At 37.0% G+C, this 27,166-nt stretch overlaps 1 protein-coding gene across 3 annotated transcripts in view; it reads left to right on the top strand.

The window, feature by feature from the left end:
- The window catches only part of LOC150093698 (kielin/chordin-like protein), a 1,333,292-nt gene that overhangs the window by 1,268,674 nt on the left and 37,452 nt on the right, over positions 1-27,166 (top strand). For all 3 annotated transcript variants that reach the window (XM_090412628.1, XM_090412627.1, XM_090412629.1), the window contains 2 exons: positions 13,652-13,753; positions 19,383-19,547. In XM_090412628.1, the coding sequence (XP_090268754.1) occupies positions 13,652-13,753; positions 19,383-19,547 (267 nt within the window). The remainder of the gene's footprint in view (positions 1-13,651; positions 13,754-19,382; positions 19,548-27,166) is intronic.

The raw sequence follows: 27,166 nt of genomic DNA, 5'->3' as shown, positions 1-27,166 counted from the left end.
TTTTGCAACTCAAGCTTAATGGTGTTATTCATCCATTTAACCCCTACTTGATTTATTATTCGGACTCTAGGTATACAGTCAGCCATTGCTTCATGCAAGCACTTCTTAACTACCTCCCATGCACTATCAACTTCTAGTCCTTGCAGTTGTATATGCCATGGCACTGAACCAATCAAACTCCTAAGCTTGTCATACTTTCCAGACCGATAATTCCACATGTACCCTGTCTTAATTGAAAATTCTACACCTTTAGCCACCTCCAAAGTTAAGACCCTATGATCACTCTCATCGATTGGTGGCAATGTGGTCATATTTGTTACAGCCAAATCCTCAGATGTAATTACTAGGTCAAGCACTCTCTGACCCCTAGTATTTTCCATTACATGCTGTCGCAGATAGCTATCCCTTAATAACCGCATAAAATCCAGTTCTTTCCTCCCGTGTGTCCTCTCCTCACTCCAATCAATGCGACCATAGTTGAAATCTAATCTCCCATAATAATCACCCTCCTTCCACCCATTTCTTCTATTTGCTTGTGCATACTGTCACCGCCATCTTTTCCATCACCTGGTCTATAGCAGCACCCAATTGTATATTTAGTTCTGCTAGCCATAATCTCACACCAAATGGCCTCAAATGTGCTCTTTTCTCTATCCTGCAATTCAACTTCTATTCTCCTTGGCTGGAGCTCATCAGCTATCATCAACAATACTCCTCCCCCCATTTTATTCTCTCTGTCATTCCTGAACACACTATACCCATCACATTCAATCCCACTAGTTATATCATCTACAGTCAGCCATGTTTCACTAATACCTATAACCTGTGGTCTGGAAATGCCAACCATGGCCAAAAACTCTTCCTTCTTGTTCCTAATACTCCTAGTATTAGTGTACATGAATTTAAGACCCCCATTAGCCCCAACCCTACCTTGATGCCTTATATTAACTATCCCACTCAGATTTGTTGTCCTTATTTGCTCTGGCATATTATATTCATTCTTACATTTAACTGCCTCCATAAGGACTGTATCTCTACTCCCCCCCCCCCTAACAAATCTAGTTTCCCTGAATTTGCATTCAGCAACACTTTCTCAAGTCTTCTTACACCGTAACCATTCAAATGCAAGCCATCCATCTTATATAGATCCTTTCGCCCATCAAACTCACTCCACACATCCACAAATTCCACACCACTCGTCATACATAACCCACGCATAAAGTCATTCGCAATTATGGCCCTCCTTTTAAACATTTCACTGTCATACCGTGGCAAAAGACTAATCATTCTAACTCTCTCACTCTTTTCTTTTGCTACTTCAAACAATTCATTCAGGTCTTCTATCATTTCCATTTTATCTCCTTTCAAATCATTCGTACCTGCCACAACAATCATTTCTTTCACCCTTTCCTTTTGCTCTCTAATAGACGCAGTTACGTCCTTTATGGTCGCACCAGGTTGGTACGATTTTGTCAAATCCTCTACTAACACACCTCGTACTAACGAGTCTCCATACAGCACTCTATCCTTCATTTTGTTCATGTTCACATTCACGCGTCTATTTTTCCTGTCATACCTTTTATTATTGGTTGGTTCATTCAGTCTACTTTTGTTCATGCACTCTAGCTGCTGTTTTGCTCTTTCTATCGCACTATTCAACAACGCGATCTCACTCAATGCATCTATCTCATCTTTTTTGTTCTCTGAGAAACCATTTATACTATCATTCACACTTTCTACATTCACACTCTCACAATTTTCATGTACAACCTTGCCGTTTCTTGTCATATCCCTATTTCCTTCATTCTGAAGGTTGACAAAAATATCACACTCACGATCCGAAATACACTTCAATTCCTCATTCTCCCTACATTTTCTACATACATTCAATCCTTTATTATCATCTAACCACACTCCGACCGCTCTCCTCAAAGCGTACATTTCACAGCTAGTACACTGACTCATTTCTTTTATGCTACCGTTCTTTGATAACGATGGCGAACCTTCATTACTGGCCGCCATTTTCCTTCACACAGGTGCCATTCTTATTTGCAACGTGTTTTGTCAAATTATACGTTATAACACACCAAAAATAGACGCACTAAAATACGCAAGGCAAACAAAACAAAACTACACAATATTAAGTAATTTGTATCGATAACTGAAAATGATACTTATCTTATCTGGAGCTTGCACGAATACTACACATTACGAATTCATCTAGCGGCGACTTCCCGACATAGATTATGTTATAAAACACTTTAGTACACTAACCACGCTAATAAAGCTCCAATAATATACCAAAATTACACACTTAAGTCCATTAAATTGAATCCAAAACACCAATAAATCAACAAAAAACACAAATCTCTCAGGAGCTCTCCGATAGCACGTCCGTTCACCAGCTAGCCTCGACAAGTATGGATATGTATTCCTGACTGCATGTCTGTTGAGTGATTTTTACCACTGTGCTATCACTGCTTGTTTCATTTAACCATTTTTCAAAGTAATTACTCCATACTACAAGGATATCTTTTTTTCTCCAGTTTTCATGTCATCTTTATCATCTCTATTTCCTTTTACAGCACTCTTTCCTCCATTTCTTAGCTTCTTCAACAACCTCCAGAATATCTTGCCACCTTCATGATATTTATTTTCTATGGTCTTAACCAATGTCTTTCCATGACTTTTGTTTAGCTAGTTTTACACAGTGTTTAGCTTTCTTACATTTGTCTTTGTATTCTCTAAGAGCACAAACTGACTTATTTGCAAGGAACTTTTGATATGTTTTCTTCTTTTCCATCACTTCCTCCTTAACTTCCTGTGTCCACCATGGAGTTCTGATTTTTCTATCCTTGCAGACAACCTCACCATATGCCTCTCTGGCTGAATCAATCAATGTTTTCTTCAGAGCTTGCCACTGAATCTTCAAGGTTTGGTTCCTGTTCTCAAACTCTTTCATTTTTTCTTCAATATGCTTTGTGTATTTTAGTCTACAGTTCACATCTGAGAGCTGCTCAACTTTTATTCATTTTAAAACTTTCTTACATGTTCTTTTATTCAATATGAAATTCAATTTTTTTCTGCTCAAGACTAAATGGTGATCACTTCCAATTTCAAATCCTCTGTACACTCTGGTGTCCTGCACAAGAGAGAAAACATCACTATCAACAATAACATAGTCAATGAGACTTTTCTTATTTCTTGCCTCTTCTCTCCATGTGAATTTGTGCACATTTTATGTTGGAACATGGTAATTAGTAATAACCAGTCCATGTCCTGAGCAGAACTCCAACAGGTATTTGCCATTATTATTAGCTTTGCTCTTTTCTCCAAATTTTTTCAAAATATTTTTGTATGTCTGACAATCGTTTCCTACTCTGCTATTTAGATCCCTAACAAGGAACAATTTTTCCTTTTTCATTATGTCAGTTGCTTTCTCTAAAGCCTCAAAAAATTCCTCCACTTCTACCTTAGTAGAACCTTCTGTGGAGCCATAAGCACAAATAAGTCTCATTGTCCAGTTCCTCATTCTGATATTTGCCCACATCACTCTACTTGAGACTGCCTGCCATTCAAGAAGATTAGCCTCATATTTAGTGTTGAATACTATGGCTACTCCTTTTCCTTGATTGCCATTGCCTGAATATAACATTTTTTATTTATTGCTTAGAAAGATCTTACCAGTTTTTGTCTTTTTTGTTTCACTCACCCCAATCATGTCGATCTGGTACTTATCTAATTCCTCAGATTGCTCCATTTCTTTGCCATTCAGGCTTCTTATGTTGATAGTATCTAACTTGAACTCTGGTGATGTTGAGTTGGGGTATGTTTTAAGATTTGTTCCAGTAGCTGACCTTTCGCTGTTTTCCCTGGCGAAAACAGCTGTGGTCTTGTTTAACTGGGCTCTTGTTTAACTAACACCCCGGCCAGCATGATATTCTGTCATGTTGTTCCATCATTTTGTATTTTGTTTTAAGCCAATAAGAATACACTTTGGTCAGGTAAATCCCAAATTGCTAGCCTATCCTCGTTCATTCAATATCCAGGTATACCTAGCAGGGTGCACCACGAGTTGGTGAGGATTGGACATTAGGTCAGAAGCCCTGGTCGGTTCTCTGTATTCCTTTAAAGACTATGTGGAGGTCTCCTCTCAGGTATACAGTTTTGACCCTTAAGCACCCCCATAATTTACACTTTTTTCTTAAAACATCTCATTCACTCTCAGATGGTTGGAAATAAAACTTCTGGATCTGAAATTCAAATGCTACAGCATTCTCCTTTAAAGAATTCCAAAAACTCTTGCAATTTTAGTTGTTGATTTTCTCCAAAAGTCATAATGTATGCCAGTCATCATTCTTTCTTCCTGCCTTTTATCTCCTTTAAAGTTCAGAACTTTATTTTTCTTGCTACATGAAAGACTGTTCGTTGTTTGTAGTAATTAAAAATGCAATCTGCTGTTCTCCCCACCTACCACCCACAATGCACCTACCACCCACAGTGACAACAGTAGTTCTGCTGTCACTCTCATAACATAATAATTGATAAACATTTTTCTTTCTATGCGAAAGACTTCATAAATATTCACTTTCGAGTTCAAAAAATCTACTCATTTCTCCCAGTAGTAATATAGACTTATTTTTACTGTATGCATTCTCCACTATGTGAAAGATTTCCTGTTTTCATGTCATATTGAAGTTAGAAAAATGGACAGGGAGACATGGCATAAGGAGAGTAGTTGTTGAAAGCTGCAATGAATGTGTGTGTGAAGATGGAATATATTGCGATGTGGGTGGGTAAATTGAGACTAAACAGATATATGTGGTAAGTGGTGATAAAAGTGATTGGGCAGGTGTAATGGGGAAATCACAACCAACCACATGCCTTGGATAGGACTGGAGAGATCGTGTTTCACTGGCTATAGATCTAAAAATGAACTGCTGGCATTTGTAAACAAATGAGCTTATTCACCTAAAATCATTCTAATAAGTGAAACATGGTTGAATGAAGATGATATCTTAACGTGAATAGAAATGGAAAGTACAGTATTTTTCATGAAGATAGAAAGGGCAAGAATGGAGGGGCAGTGCTGCTGATGATAGCAGGGAAATTAGTCCACATAAGGTAAACATGAAAGGGAGAAATAGTGCCAATGGTTATGAGACAGTGTGGCCTAACGTGGAGATTGAAAGGAAGACATATTTAGGTGGATGTTGTTATAGGCCTGGGAATGTGGAGGGTGGTGATGAAGAAATGTATAAGGTAGTTTCTGACCTTTGAAATGTCGAATATGAGGAAATATTGGGAAGATGCATAGAAGAGGGGAGATATGATAGAGACCTACAAGTTAGTAAGGTATTGTTATAAGATCAATGTTGAAGAGGTTCTACAGAAAACAGTGGGAGATCTGGGGGGAGAACCAGAGGTCATCCCTGGAAGCTGTATAAGGAGGGTGTGAGAAGGTTTTTTACATGTAGAGTTATGAATAATTACAATGCCTTGCTTGAGAGTGGTGTCTGCAAAGAATTTGAGTGTGTTTAAGGCATGGTATGATGATCTGTGTGTATGATAAGAGGATCTTCTAGATGACTCTTTTACTCCATGGGATCTTGGGTAATAATAATAATAATAAATAACTTGAATTAGTAAACAAAGGAAAGGTAATTATTATGGGTGATTTTAATTATGGCAGTAGAGATTGGAATGAAGAGATAGCATTTGGGAATAAGGAAAATGCATTTCTCAAGTTCTTGAGTGATAACTGTCTCAGGTAGCATGTAAAAGAGGGCATGCGAGGATCGATAGTTCTTGATCTAATTATTTCATCAGAGGATGTTATTGTGAGAGGGATTTCACACCTTCCTCCAGTTGGTAAAAGTGATCATGAAGTAATCACTTGTGTTGTGGCAAGTCATATGCAGACTTTTGTGAGGAAAGGATATATGTGGAATTAACTAGCTGATGATTATGACAAGCTTAGGAGACAGCTTGGAGCTATAACATGGAACGAGGAGTTGAGTGGTAAGGAAATAAATGTTGCACGGAAACTCACAACGAAACATAACATAACAACATCAATGTGCGAATGTATTCCAAAGGCCAAAAGGCTGAATAAAGTAGATGTAAAATGGATGAATGTGGAGGCATGAAATCTGGAAAAAGAAAGTACTTTGGAGGAAGTATAAGATGAATAATAGTAATAATCAGTCATATGAAGAGTATAAAGAACAAGCCAGGAGAGTGACTCAGTTAGTAAGGAAAACAAAGGTAGAATATGATCAGAAATTGATCATATTCTACAGGCAAAGAAAAACTATAACATTGTTGAGGTATTCAGTGATCAATTTATAAGGGTGTTTCATCCTGATTAGGGAGGAATCATGAGGAACTTAACTGTAGAGGAATTGTGAGTGTGACTGAGCAGGAGGTATTTGAGGAAATAAATAAGATTGATGTCAATAAAGCAATATGATTTGATGACATATCACCACACATTTTAAGGGAATATTTCAGGGAATTGGCAGTAGCATTAACATGCCCGTTTAATAAAAGTCTTACAACAGCACAGGTTCCAAGGGAGTGGAAGGAAGGTAAAATGGTTCAACTGCATAAAAGTGATGATAAGACTGTGGCTTCAAATTGTGGGCTGGTCTGTGTATCTGGAGTTGTGGTGGGGATACTGGAGAGATTGGTGAGAAGTGGGATACAGAGATGGCTTGATAGCAGCAGTATTCTCAGTGGTTATCAGCATGGGTTTGTTAAGGGGGAGATCATGTTTCACTAACTTACTTATGTACTGTAACAAGGTGACAGATATCTTGGATGGGAGAGATACATATGTGATAGTGTACTTGGATTTGCAAAGGCTATTGATAGACTGCCACATGACAAGCTCTTATATAAATTGAAACAAATGGGATTGGATAACAAACTTCTGAGTTTGATCAGCGACTGGCTGTTGGATGGGTAGCAGAGGGTTGTATATGGGGGTGTGGTATCCTAGAGAGGGGAAGTTTACTGGTGGTGTGTTGCAGGGGCCATTGTTGTTCAGTTTGTATGTTAATGATATTGGGATGGGTTTCACTGGTGATGTGTAGCTGTTTGCAGATGATGCAAAACTGGGGAGAACAACGCAGAGTCAAGTAGATGTTATGGCCTTACAAGAGGACTTGAATAGATTGCATGAATGGGCAGGTAAAACTGCCCATTCATGCAATCAGGAACTGTCAGTTTAATGTTGCAAAGTGTAAGGTTTTGAGATTTGGTAAGCAACAATGGGATGCAAAGTATACACTGGGTGGGGAAACTTTAATGGACATAGAGGAGATGGAGATCTAGGAGTGATGGTGGACAAGGACCCGAAATGCATTGCACATGTTGTGAATCATTGCCATTATCCGACGTCACATCAGATAATGGCAATGATGCAGAGGAACACTGGCATGCAGAAATATGGGGGGGGGCTTATGATACCATTGTATAAGGCCTTGGGCAGGCCTCGTTGGATTATTGTGCACAGATTTGGTTGTCTGGTGTTCATTTTGACAGGGATGTGTTGGAGAGGGTCCACAGAGGATTCACAAAGGTGGTCAGTGGTCTTTATGTGGAGTATGAGGACAGAGTGTAGGTTGCGTATTTTCATAGAATGGGAGGGAAGAGGTAGGACAAGAGGTTATCGCTGGAAACTGTGTAAGGAGGATGTGAGCAGAGGAGTGAGGAGTAGGTTCTTTACATGAAGAGTGGTTGGTGAGTAGAATGCATTGCCTGAGCGTGTGTAGACAAACTGAATCAGTTTAAGGCACAGTTTGATGAGCACTGTGTGCAATAGTGTGTACCTTCCAAGATGAGTCTCTGACTCCATGGAGTGAAATCTTAATAATAATAACAATGAGCCACCATTACATGTTATAATTATGGTGCTTTATTTGAAAACAGTAAATCTTTTGCACTTAAAGTGTATGCGAAAATATGTTTGTTTTCACATCTCATCTCATCTCATCTTCCTTATCCCTCTTTTACATTGCAGTGTCGAGGATTAGTTAATCATCAGACCTCAAACCGTTCACAGGATTAGGTGATCAGCCCTATGCCCCATTGTATCCTGTGTCTGTAATGTTGAGTTCTCAAGGCCAGTTTGCCTGCTTTGTGGGATGAAAAACCCTACTGTCCATGCCCAAGACTGGCTGACTTGGCTGTGGCTGAGGAAGATCCTTCAGCTCTTCACGTGACCAACGGGAATCGAACCTAGGACACTCCTTCCCCAGGCATGTGGTTGCGAAGCGCACAGCTACTAGGCTAACTGCACGGATTCATTTTTATATCATATATGAAAATGAATGAATGCATATGTGACATGAAAATAAGTTTTTCATATCATATATGCATTAATCTAGTTCAGTATGAAACTTGCACATATATACAGCATGCACAATATATGTGATAGACAATGTATTATTTTTTTAAAAAAAATTTTACTTTTTTTCACAATATAATTTTGTCAACAAAATAAACCAGTAATTATAAACACAAAAATTAACATTGCCACAATCTAATTAAATACTGCAGGTGCAGTATTTAATTAGATTGTGCATCTACAGGGTGTTAGGGATAAATTTGACAGTTTCGTAAGGAAAAAGAAAATCTTCTTTGTATCTATTAAATTTAATGAATTGACAAAAAAACATTACAGGCAGAGTTAATTACAATACTATCAACAAGATTTACTCAAAATAACCACCATTAGCATCGATCACAGCTTCAATTCTGCTTCGGAACCTCGAACAAGCTGATGCTACAGTCTCCCTGGGAAGGGCCGCAAAAACTGTTTTAATTTTATCCATTAACTGGGCTTTTGTATTACTGGAAGTGCGATTGGTGTCTTTTTCAACTGTGCCCCATACAAAATAATCCATGGGGTTAAGGTCTGGGGAGTTTGGAGGCCAAACATTTGGACTGGTGAAGTCGTAGAAATTTTCAGACAACCATTTTTGACTTTTCCCAGAGGTGTGGCAAGGGGCCGAATCCTGCTGCCATACATACGGCCTACCATTGGCTACCCTTGTTATCCAGGGCTTGACTACAGTTAGCAACTCCACGAACAAAGCCCGAATTCCAATGCCAGGGTTCTTCAACACCTGTTCCTGCAGATTTGCGAGGAATTCTGCTGTACGAACGCAATCAGATCGTCTGCTAGGGATCTTTCTTCTTGCTACATCCTTGTAGTCACCATTGCAAGTCTCTAGTTCATGCCTGATTGTTTTTACTGTATTCAGGGAGCATTGGGCAGCAGTCGTAATATCCTTATTTTGATGGCAGGCACGAATCATCATGATACAAGTTATTCTCTTCCATGATTCAGGTGGGTTCCAGCTATCCATCCTTTCTGACATCTTGTATATGAATGAAGAAGGGTCCAAACTTTTAAATGAAGAGAAGTGTGTGTTAATACATGTAACTTATGGAAAAATATAATTAATTATAAATATGTCAAATTTATCCCGAACACCCTGTATATATCTCATTCTTCGAACGCCTTTACGCCTTAAGTACGTGTGCAATTATAATATATTATTGTCCTACTCTGATTTTTGCAGTTCACAAAGTGAATTAGCTTAGTGTAATTAAATGGATGAAAATTTTACATAACACAGATTCGTTTTAATACTGTTATTTAAAACATACAATTATCTTGCATAGACAAGTCAAAGACTAGATCATGTGACTCAGTGCATCATGAAAAGTGAGCTGGGCTCCACAGCCAGTGCTACTTGCGTTCTTATTTTTTTTTTAATTTAATTATTTGTCTTCCCCATTAAATAACTATTTATGAGTAATTTATATAAATTTACCTTTCATGATGAACAACCTATTTTTGCATAATTGCATATAATGTATAGTGAGAATTAAAGAACGCATTATTATTTCGTTTTGTCACCATAACATTTAGCATTTTTTTTAACATCACCTATAGCAATATTTATATAAAGTAGACTGATCAATACTCCCCATGTGGTGACTGGGGTTAAAGAATAGTCCCAATGTAGCCCATGCATGTCGTAGGTGACTAAAATGGTTACACAGTGCCTGGGAGTAAAGCTGGACCAACCTGCCTCCAGGGGACAAAATTTGGAGACCTGGTCTTCCAGGTTGGGGGTTTGGCAATGGGCTAACAACCCATTCCTGTAAAAAATATCTCTTGTTAAGAAAGCTAAACAATTGAAAGCTGGACTGACTTCAAGGAAATGACACATGAAAAGGAAAAGGTTAATAAATGTTGGAACATGGAATGTTAGAACAATGTTACAGGTAGGGAAAATACAAAGTATAGCAGAAGAGTTAAAGAAATATGAATTGGATGTTACAGCATTACAGGCAGGACTGGCCTTCTCTATAAAGGGACCCCGGGTGCAAGAAACCTTTTGGGGCCCTAAAATATTTTTCAAAGGTAAAAATTAAAGGATTCGAAATAAACATATTGTAAAACCTTTCACCTGCAAATGATTTTGGCACAGGAAAACAAAAAAAAAAAACACATTCGAAATATAATAGGTTAACATAACGTTTACTGAACACAAAACACTAATATAATAGAGAAACACAGAGATATTATTATTACCAGGGGCCCTAAAATCCTGTCGATGAAATCCCTATAGTTATAAGCAAAATTAGAAGAAGAAAAATAAAATAAAATAAAAAAATGTGTACTGACTGTGCTCACTTGATCGTGGGGGCCCGGGTGCATTGCACCCATCGTACCCCCGAGATGGCCAGCCCTGATTACAGGAGATAAGATGAAGAGGAAAAGGAAGACTAAATAAAAAAGATTATATTATATATTATAGTGGTGCCGAAGAACAGGGAAATTATGGAGTAGGATTTATAATTAGAAAGACGATAGTAAATTTAATTTTAGGATTCACATCAATAAATAAAAGAATTTGCAAGTTAGAAATTAAAGGGAAATTCCATAATATCACTTTTATGAATGTATATGCTCCGACTGAAAATGCTGATGAGATTGTGATAGATCAATTTTATGAGGATTTAAAAGAAACATGAAAAAAATAAATAAAAATGATGACATGATAATATTAGGGGATCTTAATGCAAGAATAGGGAAAGAAGACATATTTCATGAAGTAATTGGCAAGTATAGTTTACATGAAAAAACAAGTGAAAACGGAACTACAATTAGCAATATCAAATAAACTTAGAATAATGAGTACATGTTTCAACATAAGAAGATACATTCAGGGACCTGGATTATTCCAACAACCAAAGAATGTAATCAAATAGATCATATCCTGATTTCAAAAAGATGGGCAAGTTCAGTTAACGATGCACGAGCATGTAGAGGAGCAAATTGTGAATCTGATCATATGTTAGTTAAAATTAATTTTATATATAGAATATCAAATGTAGACCCAAAAGAGAACTGAAACGATAAAGAAATGGAATACTGAAGCATTCCAAAATAGGGAAATAATTGATAAATATCAGAAGAAGATAAAAGATAATATTCAAATAATAGAAAAGAGAAAGAATATAGAATTTTAATAAAATACTAATGAGTAATAAGATTCTTAATCGTAATTCTAAATTAAAACTTTAAAAACAATTATAAGACCTGTCACAACATATGGATGTGAAACGTGGCCATTAACACAAACAGATATAGACAGAAGGAAAATACTAAGGAAAATACTAAGGTAGGTCATGCCTCAGTAACTTGCTCACGTATTATAACACAGTGACGGCTGAACTGGATAAGGGTAATGGGTTTACGGTGATTCTACTGGACCTTGCCAAGGCCTTTGACAGGATTCCACATGGAATTCTAATCAGTAAATTGCAGCATATGGGAATGGACATAGGGTTGGTGAGATGGATAGGAGGGTGGTTGACGGAGAGATATCAGAGAGTGGTTTACTCGGGAGTAGAGTCCACAAGACGGCCTGTGACTAGTGGTGTGCCACAAGGATCTGTTCTTGGACCACTGCTGTTTAATTTGTTCATAAATGATATAGGAAATGATCTGAGAGGAACAGTTCATTTGTTTGCGGATGATGCGAAGTTGGGTAGGGCAATAGTGAATGCAGATGACGTCAAAATTTTGCAGGATGATTTGGATAGATTGGAGGTCTGGGCTAAGGAGAATGGATGTCAGTTTAATGTGGCAAAATGTAAGGTTATGCATTTTAGGGTGAAAAGATTGGCGGCAGTTTACTGCATTGGTGGAACCCTTCTCCAGGAAATTGATGAGGCACGAGATTTAGGAGTGTTGGTAGATAAGGAATTGAAATTTAGGGGACACATTGCAAAAATGACCAAAACAGCTCATCAAATCACTTGGTTGCTGAAGAATACGTTGACAAGTAGAGACAAGCAGGTTATTGTTCCTCTGTATCGAGCCTTGATAAGACCCCATCTCGACTACTGTGCTCAGATTTGGTCACCTAGGTTTCTTCTTGATGGGGAGGAGGTGGAGAGGATCCAGAGGCGAGTGACCAAGATGATAGCAGGTCTGTGGAATGAACCGTATGAGAACAGGTTGAGGATTTGTGGGTTGCAAAAATTGGTTGATAGGCGGAGGAGGGGAGATATGATTGAGACATTCAAATTACTGAAGGGTTTCTATAAAATTAATTTAGAAGATATTTTTGAGAACAGGGCTGGTTGTGGGAGGACTAGGGGACATCCATGGAAACTGGGCAAAAGTGTGGTTAGTAAAGGTGTTAGAGCTGGGTTCTTTACTTTTAGAGTAGTGAATGAGTGGAATGCGCTCCCTGAGTCTGTAGTGGATGCTGTGACAGTGAATGAGTTTAAGGCGAGGTATGATAGATATTGTATGAATGTCATATAGTTGTGATGAATATGATTTGGGCCTCCCTCGATGAGTCTAATGACTCCTGGAGTTGCCCGTAATAATAATAATAATAATAATAATAATAAGATATATAAGGAGCAGTAAAAGAAGAAAATGGGATATGGAGAATTAGAACAAAACAATGAACTTGAACAACTAACTAATGGTGAAGATATAGTAAGATATATAAAGTCACAAAGAATAGTGTGGTTGGGGCATATAGAAAGAATGGAAAAAGCTAGAGGAGTTAAAAAAAATATTTGAATGGAAACCATTAGGACAAAGGAAGAAAGGTAGACCAAGAAAAAGATGGATTGATGATATACAAAAAGATCTTACAACTCTAAAAGTTAAGAATTGGAAGAATATTGCACAGAAAAGAAAAGAATGGCTAAAACTCATAAAGAGTTGTAAAGCTTGAAGAAGAAGACTGATCAGTACATTGGGTGAGAAAACTTTTTTTCTGGCTAGTGGATTTAAGTTGTATTTTTGTAGCCCTGGTTATTAATATACCAGCCCATGAGAATGTGCTTACAGTGTGTTGAGAAAACTATGTAGCTATTTCAAAGTTGTGTGATAAGCATATCAAGAGATGAAAGCGATTAGTCATACTAGTTTGAACAGAATGTATGTATGTGTGTGTGTGCATGCATGCATACTGCACAGTTGTGCATATTGTTAATAAATCTCAATTATGAATATTTTATTACTGAATTATTTTTACTGATCTCAGTTTTTATTGTATAATACTCTTTAATTTGTGCTAATACATAATTTGTTTTATAGGTAAATGGCAAGAATGTTACTCTTCCCTATTTAGAAAATCCTATACTTTATGCTGAAGCAACAGGAACATCTGTCCTTGTTAATACTAACATTGGTGTTAAGGTAAGTACTACTGCCAAAAAAAAAAAAAAAAAGAAAGAAATGACACAAACAGAATCAATTTTAGCATATATCTTAGGGAAGGATATTTTAATATTCATTACTCAGCATGTATTTGTGAGACCTTTCGTCTTTTTATATAACATGCTCCAACAAACCACAAAATATGTTCATGGAACCAATCAGTATTGATTCGTTCATGTATATAACTGTTATCCAATTAAAATGCAAACAGTGTGATGAAATGCTATAAATGTATTAATAGCATTAATTGTTCATCGTGTGTATGTGCTGTTGTAGTTCTTCATGGTCCTTTTTCTCAGTAATCTATTCATGTTGGTATTTTTTGTAACAAAAATGAAAGATAATGACAATGTATAGGATATATGATTATGTAGATTTTCAACCAATGTGTATAAATTATAAAAGGAAATACCCTGAGTTTATTTAGTTGTGAACAATATAAGAATGAAAACAGTAGCGAACAAATTAATCTGAACAAGCAGAATTTTCATCAAGTTTTTGATTTTTATTTGGTTTTTGTTTGAGTTAACAATAATTTTGGTTTTGGTCTTGGTTTACTATTATCAGTTTTAGTTTTCTATTTTGGTTGAGTTTGCATGTTTTAACTGTCTCTATGATGTTTATTAATAGTGTTGTGTGTTTTTAATAGTAAACAAGTTGACATTTGTCATGTTTTATTTATTTTGTATGGTTATAAAATGGATACAAAATGGAAAGCATTAAAAAATATGTACTCTTACACAGCACACATCCATTACTCAAAGACAAATTGCCCATGAGTGTGGTGTTGGTTTGAGTACTCTTAATGTGATTTTAAAGTGGTTTAAGGAGACAGGTACCTTTTCTCCTGACAGAAAAGAAAAATATGGGTGAAAAAAGGAAAATTACACTTACTCAATATTGTTTACTAGTTAGGAAAAGCAAAATGAATCCAAGATTGTCTGCTGTAGACGTAAACAGAGACTTGACAGCTAGTGGGATTAATGTTTCTGACATGACAGTCCTTTGAAGAGTGTTGGAAGCAGGGGGGATTCCCCAGAGACCAAAAAAATAACTGTTGATGAAACCTATAACTGTATGGCAAAAGAGGCTCCAGCAGGCAAAAGTGTACAAACATTGAACTGTTTGAGAAGTGGAAGAAGGTCATATTCTCAGATGAGAGACATTTCTTTGTCCAAGGAGAACGAGTACCCTACATTCGCAAATCAGCAGCTGAGAAGACTTCTCCTGCCCGCTTTCAACAAGCTCCTAAATACCCAACTAAAAAGGTATTCTTGGGCTGTTTCACACATGACAATCCAAGTATGATGAAAATGATCAATACACAAAAATATTGGAGAAAAGAGCAGTAACACAGATCCAGAAAGACACATATCTCATCTTCCAACAGGATCTCGCTCTATGCCACGCTTCAAAAAAAAAAAAAGTGAAAACGTTCCTCAAAAATACAACACCCAATTGCTTCACTGCCAGGTAACTCTCCTTACATAACCCTATAGAAAATTTGTGAGCCATATTGGAAAATTAAATTGTGATATAAAGGATAACTTAATACAATCCATTATAAAAGAATGGTTTCAAGATGCAAAAAGAAAAAAAACGTGTTCTACATTGGTAGAGTTAATGCCTATGCAAATTAATGAATTTGGTTTATCATAAAATAATGGGAGATCAATGGAGAACAAAAGATTCCTGGAAGCTATATAAGGAGGGTGTGAGCAAGAGAGTGAGAAGGAGGTTTTTTGCATGGAGATTTGTGAATGATTGGAATGCATTGTCTTAGAGCATGGTGAAAGCAGAGAATTTGAAAATGTTTAAGGTGTGGTATGATAAGCTGTATATGACAAAAGGGATCTCCTAAATCTCCATCTGTGTTAGTATCTCAAGGATTTGGTTAAGTTACTGGAAGTGGCTGATTAAACTGGTTAGAAAATTTGGTTAGTTGATCGATTCAGGATTTGGTGGTAGAAACATAATACTCTGTTTTGGGACAGCATAGCTCTGTGATGAAAAGTGTTGCTATAGTAACATATGCAGAGAGAAATTGCTAAAGAATCAATCTAGATAGCTGGGAGGAGACCTCCACATAGCCTTTCAAGGAATGTGGAGAACTGTCCAAGGCATCTGATCTAATATCCTTCCCATCTTCTTCTGTGGGTGCCTACCTGGATACTGAATAAATAAATGATGATGTGCTTGCTGGTGGTTTCCAGTTTAGCCAAGCAAATTGTATAGTGTATTGTCTTACCAAAAGACAATTATGGTACAAATATAACATGGTGAAATGTCAAAAGCCATCAGCTGTCATTACAGTCCCCTTTCATAGTTATTCTTTCTGTCCTCTTTACATTGTAAAATAACTCTTTTTGATTTCCTTTGGCATCATTAGCTAGCTTCCTCTCATAATTAGCTTTGGCCTTCCTAAATATACTGCACACTCAGCTTACCTGTGCTTTGTGTCACCATGAGCATGTTGCTCATCCATCTAATTCCTACCTGATTTATCCTCCTGACACTGTGTTCTTCAAACACCCTCCTCCCTGATACATCTTTACTCTCCATATTCTTATGCCAATACTGCTCTGAGCTGACTCCTCAGTTTTTCATTATCACCTGCTTTGTGTTTTCACCCTCTTTTTAACAGAAAATTCTGCATGTCTGGAACTTCTCTGATCAAGAGCACGTGATTGCTTTCCCCACGTGGAGGCAATATGGCTACCTTTGTTACTGAGAAATTCTCTGATGTCTATGACCATATTCAGCACTATTTAGCCTTGTGTTCCCTTCATTACATGTTGCCAAAGTAATTATCCCTTAACAGCTGTATAAATTCAATTTCCTTTTTCCCCATGACCTTTCTTCCTTCCAGTCTGTGTCCCTGTAGTTAAAGCTTCCCATTATAATTATTTTTTTTACATTCATTGTGTTAATTTGCCAATGCATGCTATCTACATTCTCTCCTGTATATCCCCTAGCCTAGTGTTTTTCAAAGTGTGGCATGCGTATCTCCAGGAGTACACGAAAGGTCTTCAGGGGGTACGTGGCAATTTTCGGCTATGCATCATTAACGCATGGAATCATTATTAAGAAAAAAAGAATTATTTATAATGTATATATTTCTCAATAAATTATATATTATGTATGAATTCTCCTACTCAAACTGCAAGTTACTATCGTCACAACGTTCACGTCCTGGCAATAGTAACTCGCTCCCTGCGGTAAACAACATGCCCTCCCCAACAGCATCACTATACTGAAGGATCAAGAAAAACAAGTAGTTTTATTGTATCACTGAATAAGGTACAGAGACATTTACAGTCTGTGTAATAATTTCTCAACAAATAGTGCAATTAGAGACTACTGAGATAAAACAGCATTAAATCATGAATCGCATCTCCTCTCCAACAGAAACTGCTGTATAGACTCAAGCAAAACCATATGTTGCCAGTGCAACATATGGTTTTGCTTGACACCATCCCGTTGTGAACGTGTTAAAACTAAGAAATATATAGTGAATGTCTTTCAGATATTATGGAATTCGGTTGAAGAGAATTAGCATTTCAACTCAACTGTTGGCTTGCCTTTCTTTGGTTCGCTCGATCTTTTGTTAATACTGCACCAATCATATGTACTTCTTCATAGCTGCTCTATCTCTACTGGCCTACCATTGCTGTCTGTTTTGCGCTCTGCTTTTACTTCTCATTAGTCATATGTGAAGGATTGTTAATTACGTATCTCAAGTCTTGGAAATTACTGATAATTTTTGCTTGAAATAATTGGGCAAAAAGATGAAGCTATTTGGGTTGATGACTTTGACGATGCACACAAGGAAATTGTTCGATGTCAAAAGTAGCGATAACAAACAGGAACTTCTTGGTTCTTATTTGTTAAGTCACACCATTTTCAGTTTTTTTCTGAAAACTTTAGTTTCCGAAAATCCTCACATATATCTCGCACAACGATTTTTTAGTTTTAATTTTGGGTAAAAAAGTGCAAGTTATATTCAAGTAAATATGGTAATTTTTTTTAGCTTTCAATTTCTTAAGTATGGATCATTGGTTAAAGACTGGATTTATAAAATGCACAAAAGAGAGCAAAATAGCAAATACAAGTAGCTGTAAGCAACAAGAAAACATTGATATTGTTCTGGATCAAATGAAATTGATATGGGTGTGTCGTCTGACATCTCTAGAGAACCAACTAGGAAGAAGATGAAAAATTTTCGTAAGTATGATATGAATTACTTGAAATATGGATTTTCATGGACAGGAAATGAAGAGGAACCTATTCCAAATTTTGTTTTACTAAAAATAAATTATATTTTTTTGTTTACATGAACATATAAATTCAAATAAAATAGACATTTAGAATGAAATATACTTTATTTATTTATTTATTATTATTTTGATAAGGGGATACTTGGTAATAATGAAAATTTAAGAAGGGATATGTGGATATCTGAAGTTTAAGAAACACTGCCTTAGCCTATAGCAGAAACCAACTATATATTTAAACCTGTTGAACTCTACCTTACACATAGCCTAAAGTGTACTGCCCTCTATATCTGTGTCCTCCTGATGTATCATTAGTCTTTTTTTTTACTTCATTTCTATTGTGCTCATTAGCAAAACCTCTCTTCCATTCCGTTTCCTCTGGCTATCCGAAAAATATCATACCCCTTGTAAGTATAGTATATCATCTGCCATCATATAAGTTTCACTAATGCCTATAACATTTCTGCAAGCTAAACAATGCCCAAGACTTATATTCCTTATACTGAATGCTTCTGGCATTGGTATACATAAACTGTATTCCCCACCTCATCCTATATCCTTCCTCACACCTTGTGTTGTGTATACCACTGAGATAAGAATCTGTGAATGTGTGTTCATCTTTATTTGAATCAATTATCAGTGTAGAAGATAAGTGGAGATATCAGCTAATGTGATGTTCTGTACTTTTGAGATAGAAGGCTGCCTACTGTGAAGCAAAGTAATGATCTAAACAACTATATGGAAGAAGTAAGGAATCTCAGAGTGATAGTGGAAGGATACATTACAAAGGTAAGAAGACAGCTCAGAGTATTATGGCTATGATGATGATGATGAATTACACATTCTTCACCATATAAATTATGGTGAAGAATGTGTAAATTGCAGAACCTGATAATAGAAGAAGCGTGATATAATTGAGACATCGAATAGATATTGCAGTGATTACATAACGATGTGGTGAATATGAATGTGAAGAGCAGAGTTTTTGCATGAACAGTAGTAGCTGATTAGAATACTTTGTTAGAGATTGCTGTAGGTGTTTGTCAGCAAATTCCTGTGGAATATGTCAAATCATGCATTGAATCTTTTGAAATCAAAGAGGTAGGTATTAATAATGATAATTTCATGAAATCCCTGTATCCATTAGTGATATGCAATACACAAGCACATTCTTATTATTAACTGTTTTTGCAAACAAAATAAAGAAAATTGCCACAGCATAATATTGAAATTGAAATTCTGTCTTCATTAAATTTAGCATAATATGTTTTCTTTCCATACAACATATTTCCATTAAGCAGCATTTCAGGATTATTTTCTCATTCATTTAATAGATTCTTTGGAATGGTGAAAGCTATGTTGAAGTTAGTGTTTCTGGTGCATATAGAGATCTTACTTGTGGACTTTGCGGCAACTTCAACAACTTCCCTCAAGATGATTTGCGTAACAAGGCTGGCATTGTAATGAAATCTGAAGCACAGTTTGGAAACAGTTGGAAGGTAAGGGTATACTAATTTTAATGCAAGAGAGAGGAAACAGCATAACAGCAAGCAGACTATCAGTTATCTCATGATTTTATTTAATTCTGGTATAAGTCACTAGAAATCATCCTGTCATCATACTGTCTTTTGTACAGTGTTTTTGGCTATTCATAAAATTGATAATTGCATCTTTTATTTTTTAGGAATGCTCTGATTTTATTTATTATTGTTATTATTTAGGCCTCCAAAGAGTCAAAATACTCATCACAGGAGGTCCTTCCTAGGAAACACAAAGTCTATCAAGACTCATCGTAGGAGGTCTCTCCTAGGAAACACAAAGTCTATCATACCACTCCTTAAACTCATTGACCGTTCATGCTCTCACCACTCTATCAATGCAATGCATTCCACGGTTCAACCACCCTCCATGCAAAGAAACCACTCCTCACCCTCTTGCTCACAGTTTCCTTTCGTAACTTCCAGGGATGGTCCCTTGTCATCACTTCTTTCAGCTTCCCGCTGTTCAACCAAGTGAAAGAACTCCCCAGTGTCAACCCTGTAGCCACCTCTCAACAGTTTAAAAGTCTCAATCATGTCACCTCTCCTTCTTCTATCCACCAAACTCTGCAGTCCACATTCCCTCAGTCGATCCTCATAACTCATATTATACAGTCTTGAAACCATCTTTGTTATCTGCCTCTGTACCCTTTCCAAAGTCAATTTATCCCCTTCAAATCCTGGGGATCAAATCTGAGAACAGTAGTCTAATTGTGGTCTGATCAGCAGAGCCGGCGCTAGGGTCTTTGATGCCCACTTGCAATTTCTATCTAAGCGCCCTTGTAACGATCCGGAAGTGTGTGGTTCTTTTACGATAATAAAAATTTAAATTATTTGAAATTTCTTAAATAAATTTTGACAGAGCAGCCACACGTTGGTTCGCTAAATATAACGAACCAGGAGTGTTGACAAGGCAGGATAATCGTTAAAAACCCGTATATTCAAAAAATTCTCAAAACTTAAAGTGGCTTTATCAAAAAATTTTGATAAAGCCACTTCACTTTAATCGTTGAATATAATGATACAGGGATTATAGCCTTCTCACCGACCCAAATCGCTAACAAAATTAAAATGAATTTTAATTAAAGTTAAAATTTATTTGAACTAAAGTTTAAAAAAGTTCTTGCTTTTTACAAGTTACTAAATTCTTAGTAACTTGTAATAATTTTTATAAGTGGAACTATAATAAATTTATTTTAATCCTTTATCCAAGTGTGTGCAAACAAAGTTTGCACCTGAAAGTATCTTCAGGACTGGGGCAAAGTGGTACAACACTGGGCAACTCCTTGCAAAGGTGGAGCAAGCTACCAACACTCCTATCTCAGTATCTCCCACAATGCAAAACACCTCTCCATGTGGATATGCATAATGTTATGCATTAAAGGAAGGGCCACTACCCAGACTAGTTTCGACCTTTATTGAGGTCTCTTCAGTGTGAGCCAGGCCCAAGTGGAGATACCAAGGCAGAAGCATTAACAAGTTCTAAATCACTTAGGGAATTGAAACAACATAGATCCGAATATAAATTAAATTATACTTTAATAAATATTTCCGATATTTCGGCAATGTCACATTGCCATTTTCAAAAGGAACTTACAAAAAGGCAGTTGCACACAGGCACTAACAATACAGTAACTGAGAATGAAGATATGAAGCTATCGTTCTCCTAGAAGTCCTGATGGTGCCCTCTGGCAGGCTAAGTAGGCGTTCTTGGCCGTTGGGCTGAAGGTCTGCTGATGTATGCCTCCCAAATTTGGGGCAGTCGCATTCAACCAAATTTGTTGAGGTTTGGAGAGTTTCTTAGGGCAGAGGCTGATTCCATAAATAATCTTTCGAATTTATATTTGCTCCGGTGTATTACTGTAGCTTTCTTCCACCATATTCTGTGGCGAGTATCCAGAGCATGGTCTGCAAGACCAGAATGGCTATACTTGTAAAACTGGATGTAGTCCTTGTGTTCAGAAATTCAGATATTCGCTGTCCTGCCTGTTTGGCCAAAGTACGACAGTTTACAACTGCAAGGGACCTGGTATACACCAGGTAGGTTTAGGGGAAGTGGTTGTTCTTTGGTAGAGTGGATAAGGGATGCCAAGTTTCTGTCAGGCCTGTAACAGGAGGTGAGGTCATGTTTTTTTAGAATTTTGGTAATTTTTTCTGAGGTGCCTCGGATGTAGGGAATGGTGATGGATTTAGAGTAATCTTTTTTGTGGAGGGGGGGCTGTGGATTGTAGGTTTTAATATTTTTTGGATTTTTTGGGAGGGTAGCCATTGGCTGAGAAAGTGTTGAGGATGTGATTTAGTTCAGTGTTAAGGGCTATGTCGTTAGAACAGATTAGTATAGCCCTGTTGTATAGTGTTTTTACCACTCCATATTGTTGTGAGGGGGGGGGATTGTTGGTGGATGTATCTGCCTGTATGGGTGGGTTTTCTGTAAACTGAGAAAACCAAAGTTCCATCAGGCTGGCGGGTGACTAGTGTGTCTAGGAAAGGGAGGCAGTTGTTTTCCTCTTTTTCCAGGGTGAACTTGATTCTGGCGTGTTGGTTGTTTAAATGTGTAAGGAAGGAGAGGAGTGTTTCAGAGCCATGTGGCCAAATAGCGAACACATCATCAACGTAGCGAAGCCATATGGTTGGTTTTTGTGGGGCAGAGGCTAAGGCTTTTTCCTCAAAGGTCTCCATAAAGAAATTGACCAAGGGTGGGGAGAGTGGTGAGCCCTTGGCTGTACCCTCTATTTGTTTGTATAATTTTCCCTGCCAAATGAAATAGCCTGAGTTCATTGTGAACTGAAATAGGGCTGAGATATTGGGAGAAAATTTAGCTTGGATTAGCTCTAAAGTTTCCTTGAGTGGGACATTGGTGAATAAGGAGGAGACGTCGAAGCTGACCATTATGTCAGTATGTTGGAGTGTAAGGTTTTCTATGCTGGCTTTGAAGTGGGCTGAGTTTTTTATGTGTGATGGTGTGTTGCCAGTATAGTGTGTGAGCTCTTTGGCCAAATGTTTAGCTAATTTGTATGTGGGGGAATCAATGCCATCCACTATGGGACGTAATAGCACATTTTCTTTATGTATTTTTGGGAGTCTGTAAATACGGGTGGGGGGGGGTATAGAGTTAAACGGTTTTAATCTGTTGGTAACTTCTACTGACCAAGAAGTGACTTTCTTAAGGAGCCTGTGAAGTTTTCTAATTTGTGAGTTGGTGGGGTTGTAATTGATAGGGAGGTAAGTAGCCCGATCTAATAGAAGAGCATTCAGCTTACCTTTGTAGTCCTTTTGGTTAAGTACTACAGTTGCATTTCCCTTATCGCTTTGGTGAAAACTAATTCTTTATTATTTCTCAATTCCTGTAGGGCTTTAAATTCCTTGTTGGATATATTGGTTTTGGGTGGTTTTGCTATGGAAAGGACACAAGCTACATCCAGTCTTACACTGTTGGCGATTTGATGTGGAAGGTGGCGGATTCCTCTTTCAATCTGGATCATAATATCCTCACTTGGTATTTTTCTGGGAGAAATGGCGAAGTTGTGGCCACGTGAAAGCACGTTGAGAGCTTCAGGCTTCAGGGTGACTGAAGAAAGGTTGATTACTGTGTTGGTAGCAAGTTTTGGATTGACGGTAGAATTTTTTTTTAATTTATCGAATTTCTTCATCTGTCGGCCTCGTATCTTTTCAAACTCTTTGTCTGCAGCGGTACACTTCGCCATTGCTCCCAGAAAAATACCAAGTGAGGATATTATGATCCAGATTGAAAGAGGAATCTGCCACCTTCCACATCAAATCGCCAACAGTGTAAGACTAGATGTAGCTTGTGTCCTTTCCATAGCAAAACCACCCAAAACCAATATATCCAACAAGGAATTTAAAGCCCTACAGGAATTGAGAAATAATAAAGAATTAGTTATCACCAAAGCGGATAAGGGAAATGCAACTGTAATACTTAACCAAAAGGACTACAAAGGTAAGCTGAATGCTCTTCTATTAGATCGGGCCACTTACCTCCCTATCAATTACAACCCCACCAACTCACAAATTAGAAAAACTTCACAGGCTCCTTAAGAAAGTCACTTCTTGGCCAGTAGAAGTTACCAACAGATTAAAACCGTTTAACTCTATACCCCCCCCCTGTATTTACTGACTCCCAAAAATACATAAAGAAAATGTGCTATTACGTCCCATAGTGGATGGCATTGATTCCCCCACATACAAATTAGCTAAACATTTGGCCAAAGAGCTCACACACTATACTGGCAACACACCATCACACATAAAAAACTCAGCCCACTTCAAAGCCAGCATAGAAAACCTTACACTCCAACATACTGACATAATGGTCAGCTTCGACGTCTCCTCCTTATTCATAAATGTCCCACTCAAGGAAACTTTAGAGCTAATCCAAGCTAAATTTTCTCCCGATATCTCAGCTCTATTTCAGTTCACAATGAACTCAGGCTATTTCGTTTGGCAAGGAAAATTCTACAAACAAATAGAGGGTACAGCCATGGGCTCACCACTCTCCCCACCCTTGGCCAATTTCTTTATGGAGACCTTTGAGGAAAAAGCCTTAGCCTCTGCCCCACAAAAACCAACCATATGGCTTCGCTACGTTGATGATGTGTTCGCTATTTGGCCACATGGCTCTGAAACACTCCTCTCCTTCCTTACACACTTAAACAACCAACACGCCAGAATCAAGTTCACCCTGGAAAAAGAGGAAAACAACTGCCTCCCTTTCCTAGACACACTAGTCACCCGCCAGCCTGATGGAACTTTGGTTTTCTCAGTTTACAGAAAACCCACCCATACAGGCAGATACATCCACCAACAATCCCCCCCCCTCACAACAATATGGAGTGGTAAAAACACTATACAATAGGGCTATACTAATCTGTTCTAACGACATAGCCCTTAACACTGAACTAAATCACTTTCTCAGCCAATGGCTACCCCCCCCAAAAAAATCCAAAAAATATTAAAACCTACAAACCACAGCCCCCCCTCCACAAAAAAGATTACTCTAAATCCATCACCATTCCCTACATCCGAGGCACCTCAGAAAAAATTACCAATATTCTAAAAAAACATGACCTCACCTCCTGTTACAGGCCTTACAGAAAATTGGCATCCCTTATCCAAGTATACCAAGTCCCTTGCAATTGTAAACTGTCGTACTTTGGCCAAACAGGCAGGACAGCGAATATCAGAATTTCTGAACACAAGGACTACATCCGGTTTTACAAGTATTGCCATTCTGGTCTTGCAGACCATGCTCTGGATACTCGCCATAGAATACGGTGGAAGAAAGCTACAGTAATACACCGGAGCAAATATAAATTCGAAAGATTATTTATGGAATCAGCCTCTGCCCTAAGAAACTCTCCAAACCTCAACAAATTTGGTTGTATGCAACTGCCCCAAATTTGGGAGGCATACATCAGCAGACCTTCAGCCCAACGGCCAAGAACGCCTACTTAGCCCACCAGAGGGCACCATCAGGACTTCTAGGAGAACGATAGCTTCATATCTTCATTCTCAGTTACTGTATTGTTATTGCCTGTGTGCAACTGCCTTTTTGTAAGTTCCTTTTGAAAATGGCAATGTGACATTGCCGAAATATCGGAAATATTTATTAAAGTATAATTTAATTTATATTCGGATCTACGTTGATTCAATCCCCTAAGTAATTTAGAAATTCATAACCAACGTATAAGCCTGTCTACGAGAATCAGCATTAGCAAGGTCATCTCCTCCTATAGTGTGCAAACAAAGTTTGCACACACTTGGATAAAGTATTAAACTACATTTATTATAGTCTGACCAAGTGAAAAATAAACTTTCAATAAGTGGAACTATCTTTTAGGAAATTAAAAGAAACTCAAGATAGATGAGAAAATGATAAAAGAATTCAGAAATAATTAGAACATTTAATATAAATATTCAAAAAATAATATCTTTTGAATAAATAATATCTAATTTTAAGGTTTTTGATTTTATATTCACAATATTAGAAATAATGGTCTTAATGTCTAATTCGCACATATATCATTTTCAATAGCTATTAATGCCAAACTAACAAGCCTTTTTTGTGACATACTTGTTCTTAAGTAGGTTTTAATCAATTTCAACTTGGAAAAGGAATGTTAACCGCTCGCTACAATAACAGTTAAGGTTAATAGTATTCTTAAAGCAATTTAAAAGTTAGGGAAAGATAAATTATTGGACACAATAAAATTAAGAATATCAAAAGGGCTTTTGAATATTTAAATTATCCATCCGAAAAATATCCCGGAAAGCACATAACTTGTCATATAGTTCTATTGCATTTACATTTTTATTGTCGCAGTCCTTCAAGAGAATCTCTAAATTGTCACAAATTTTTTGTAAATCTTCGTTATTAATTTGTAGTAATCTATACAAGAAATTGAAATTATCATATCTTTTAGTTGTTCAAAACATTCTATTAACGTCTAGAACGTTTTATTTCAACGTCTAGAAGTGTATAAAACACATTCACTCTAAATATATCTTCTGGTGATTGTGGCGTTTCATCATGATGCTCGTAGTCAAATTGTCGTGTCTTCTTTCGTCGTCGAACTTCCGTACCAGTTTTAAATTCTTGTTCTCCATCCACCTCTTCACTCAGTTATTTTGCCATTTTTAGAACTTCTTTAAAATTTGTATCTGATCAATACTCTTGTAAGAATATTTTTAAGTTTTCGATAGATTCTAAAGCAAGTGTAATGTTCATATTTTTGTCTTGAAACATTTTACTCACAGGGTTTATTCTGTTAAGTAAATCATACCAAGTTATAAGAGAGCAAATAAATTTGTAGTCCTTTATTTTAGCACATAATGTTTGTGCTTCATGCTGAGTTTCTTTATTAAAATTTTCATTATTTAAAATTTCAAAAAGTGCATCATAAATTTCTCCTAACTGATATCGTAGAGGGCAGATTGCATTAATTTTACTATCCCATCGCGTTTCTGATGGCTGTTTCAATGTTAATTTTTTTCGAACTTTAAAAGGATTGCCCGACATTTGTAAGAGAATGAAAGGAATTGTATATTTCTTGAATAATTGCAAAGAAATTATTTTATCTGCATTCACTTTGGCTGCATCGTCAATGATTAAATTTAGAGTATGAGCAGCACATTGCACGTAAAAAGCTAGAGGATTTTTGTTCAAAAGCAAATTTTGGAGCCCATATTTGCCCCATTGTTATACCCTTGACCTCGCATGCCTTCAATGGGAATGTTCCATTTTTCCAGTTGTTCCATTATTGTTGCACATAAACCACATGCTGTGGAATCTGATATATCCAAATCTGATCTTGACAATTCCACTGTCACAGGAAACAAAGCGATTAATAATGGTCATTTGTTCTGTTTTACTTGCATCAGGTGTACAGTCTAAAATTATGGAATAATATTTAGATTTTTGAATTGATAATAAAATTGTATCCCTGATTGCGTTACTTAAAGTTTCCAATATTTCATTTTGACTGTGTTTACTCAAATAGCGTACTCTGTTGTTTCGTTGTGGGGTCCTTTCAACATGATTTTCCATAACAGGATCAAACTTC

The sequence above is a fragment of the Typopeltis vanoorti genome, chromosome 23 (assembly GCF_054136105.1).
Source record: "Typopeltis vanoorti isolate ZY-2024b chromosome 23, IOZ_Tvanoo_1.0, whole genome shotgun sequence".
Lineage (NCBI taxonomy): Eukaryota > Metazoa > Arthropoda > Arachnida > Uropygi > Thelyphonidae > Typopeltis > Typopeltis vanoorti.
Note: the sequence above shows the minus strand (reverse complement) of the source record. Positions and strands in the feature narration are given on the sequence as shown.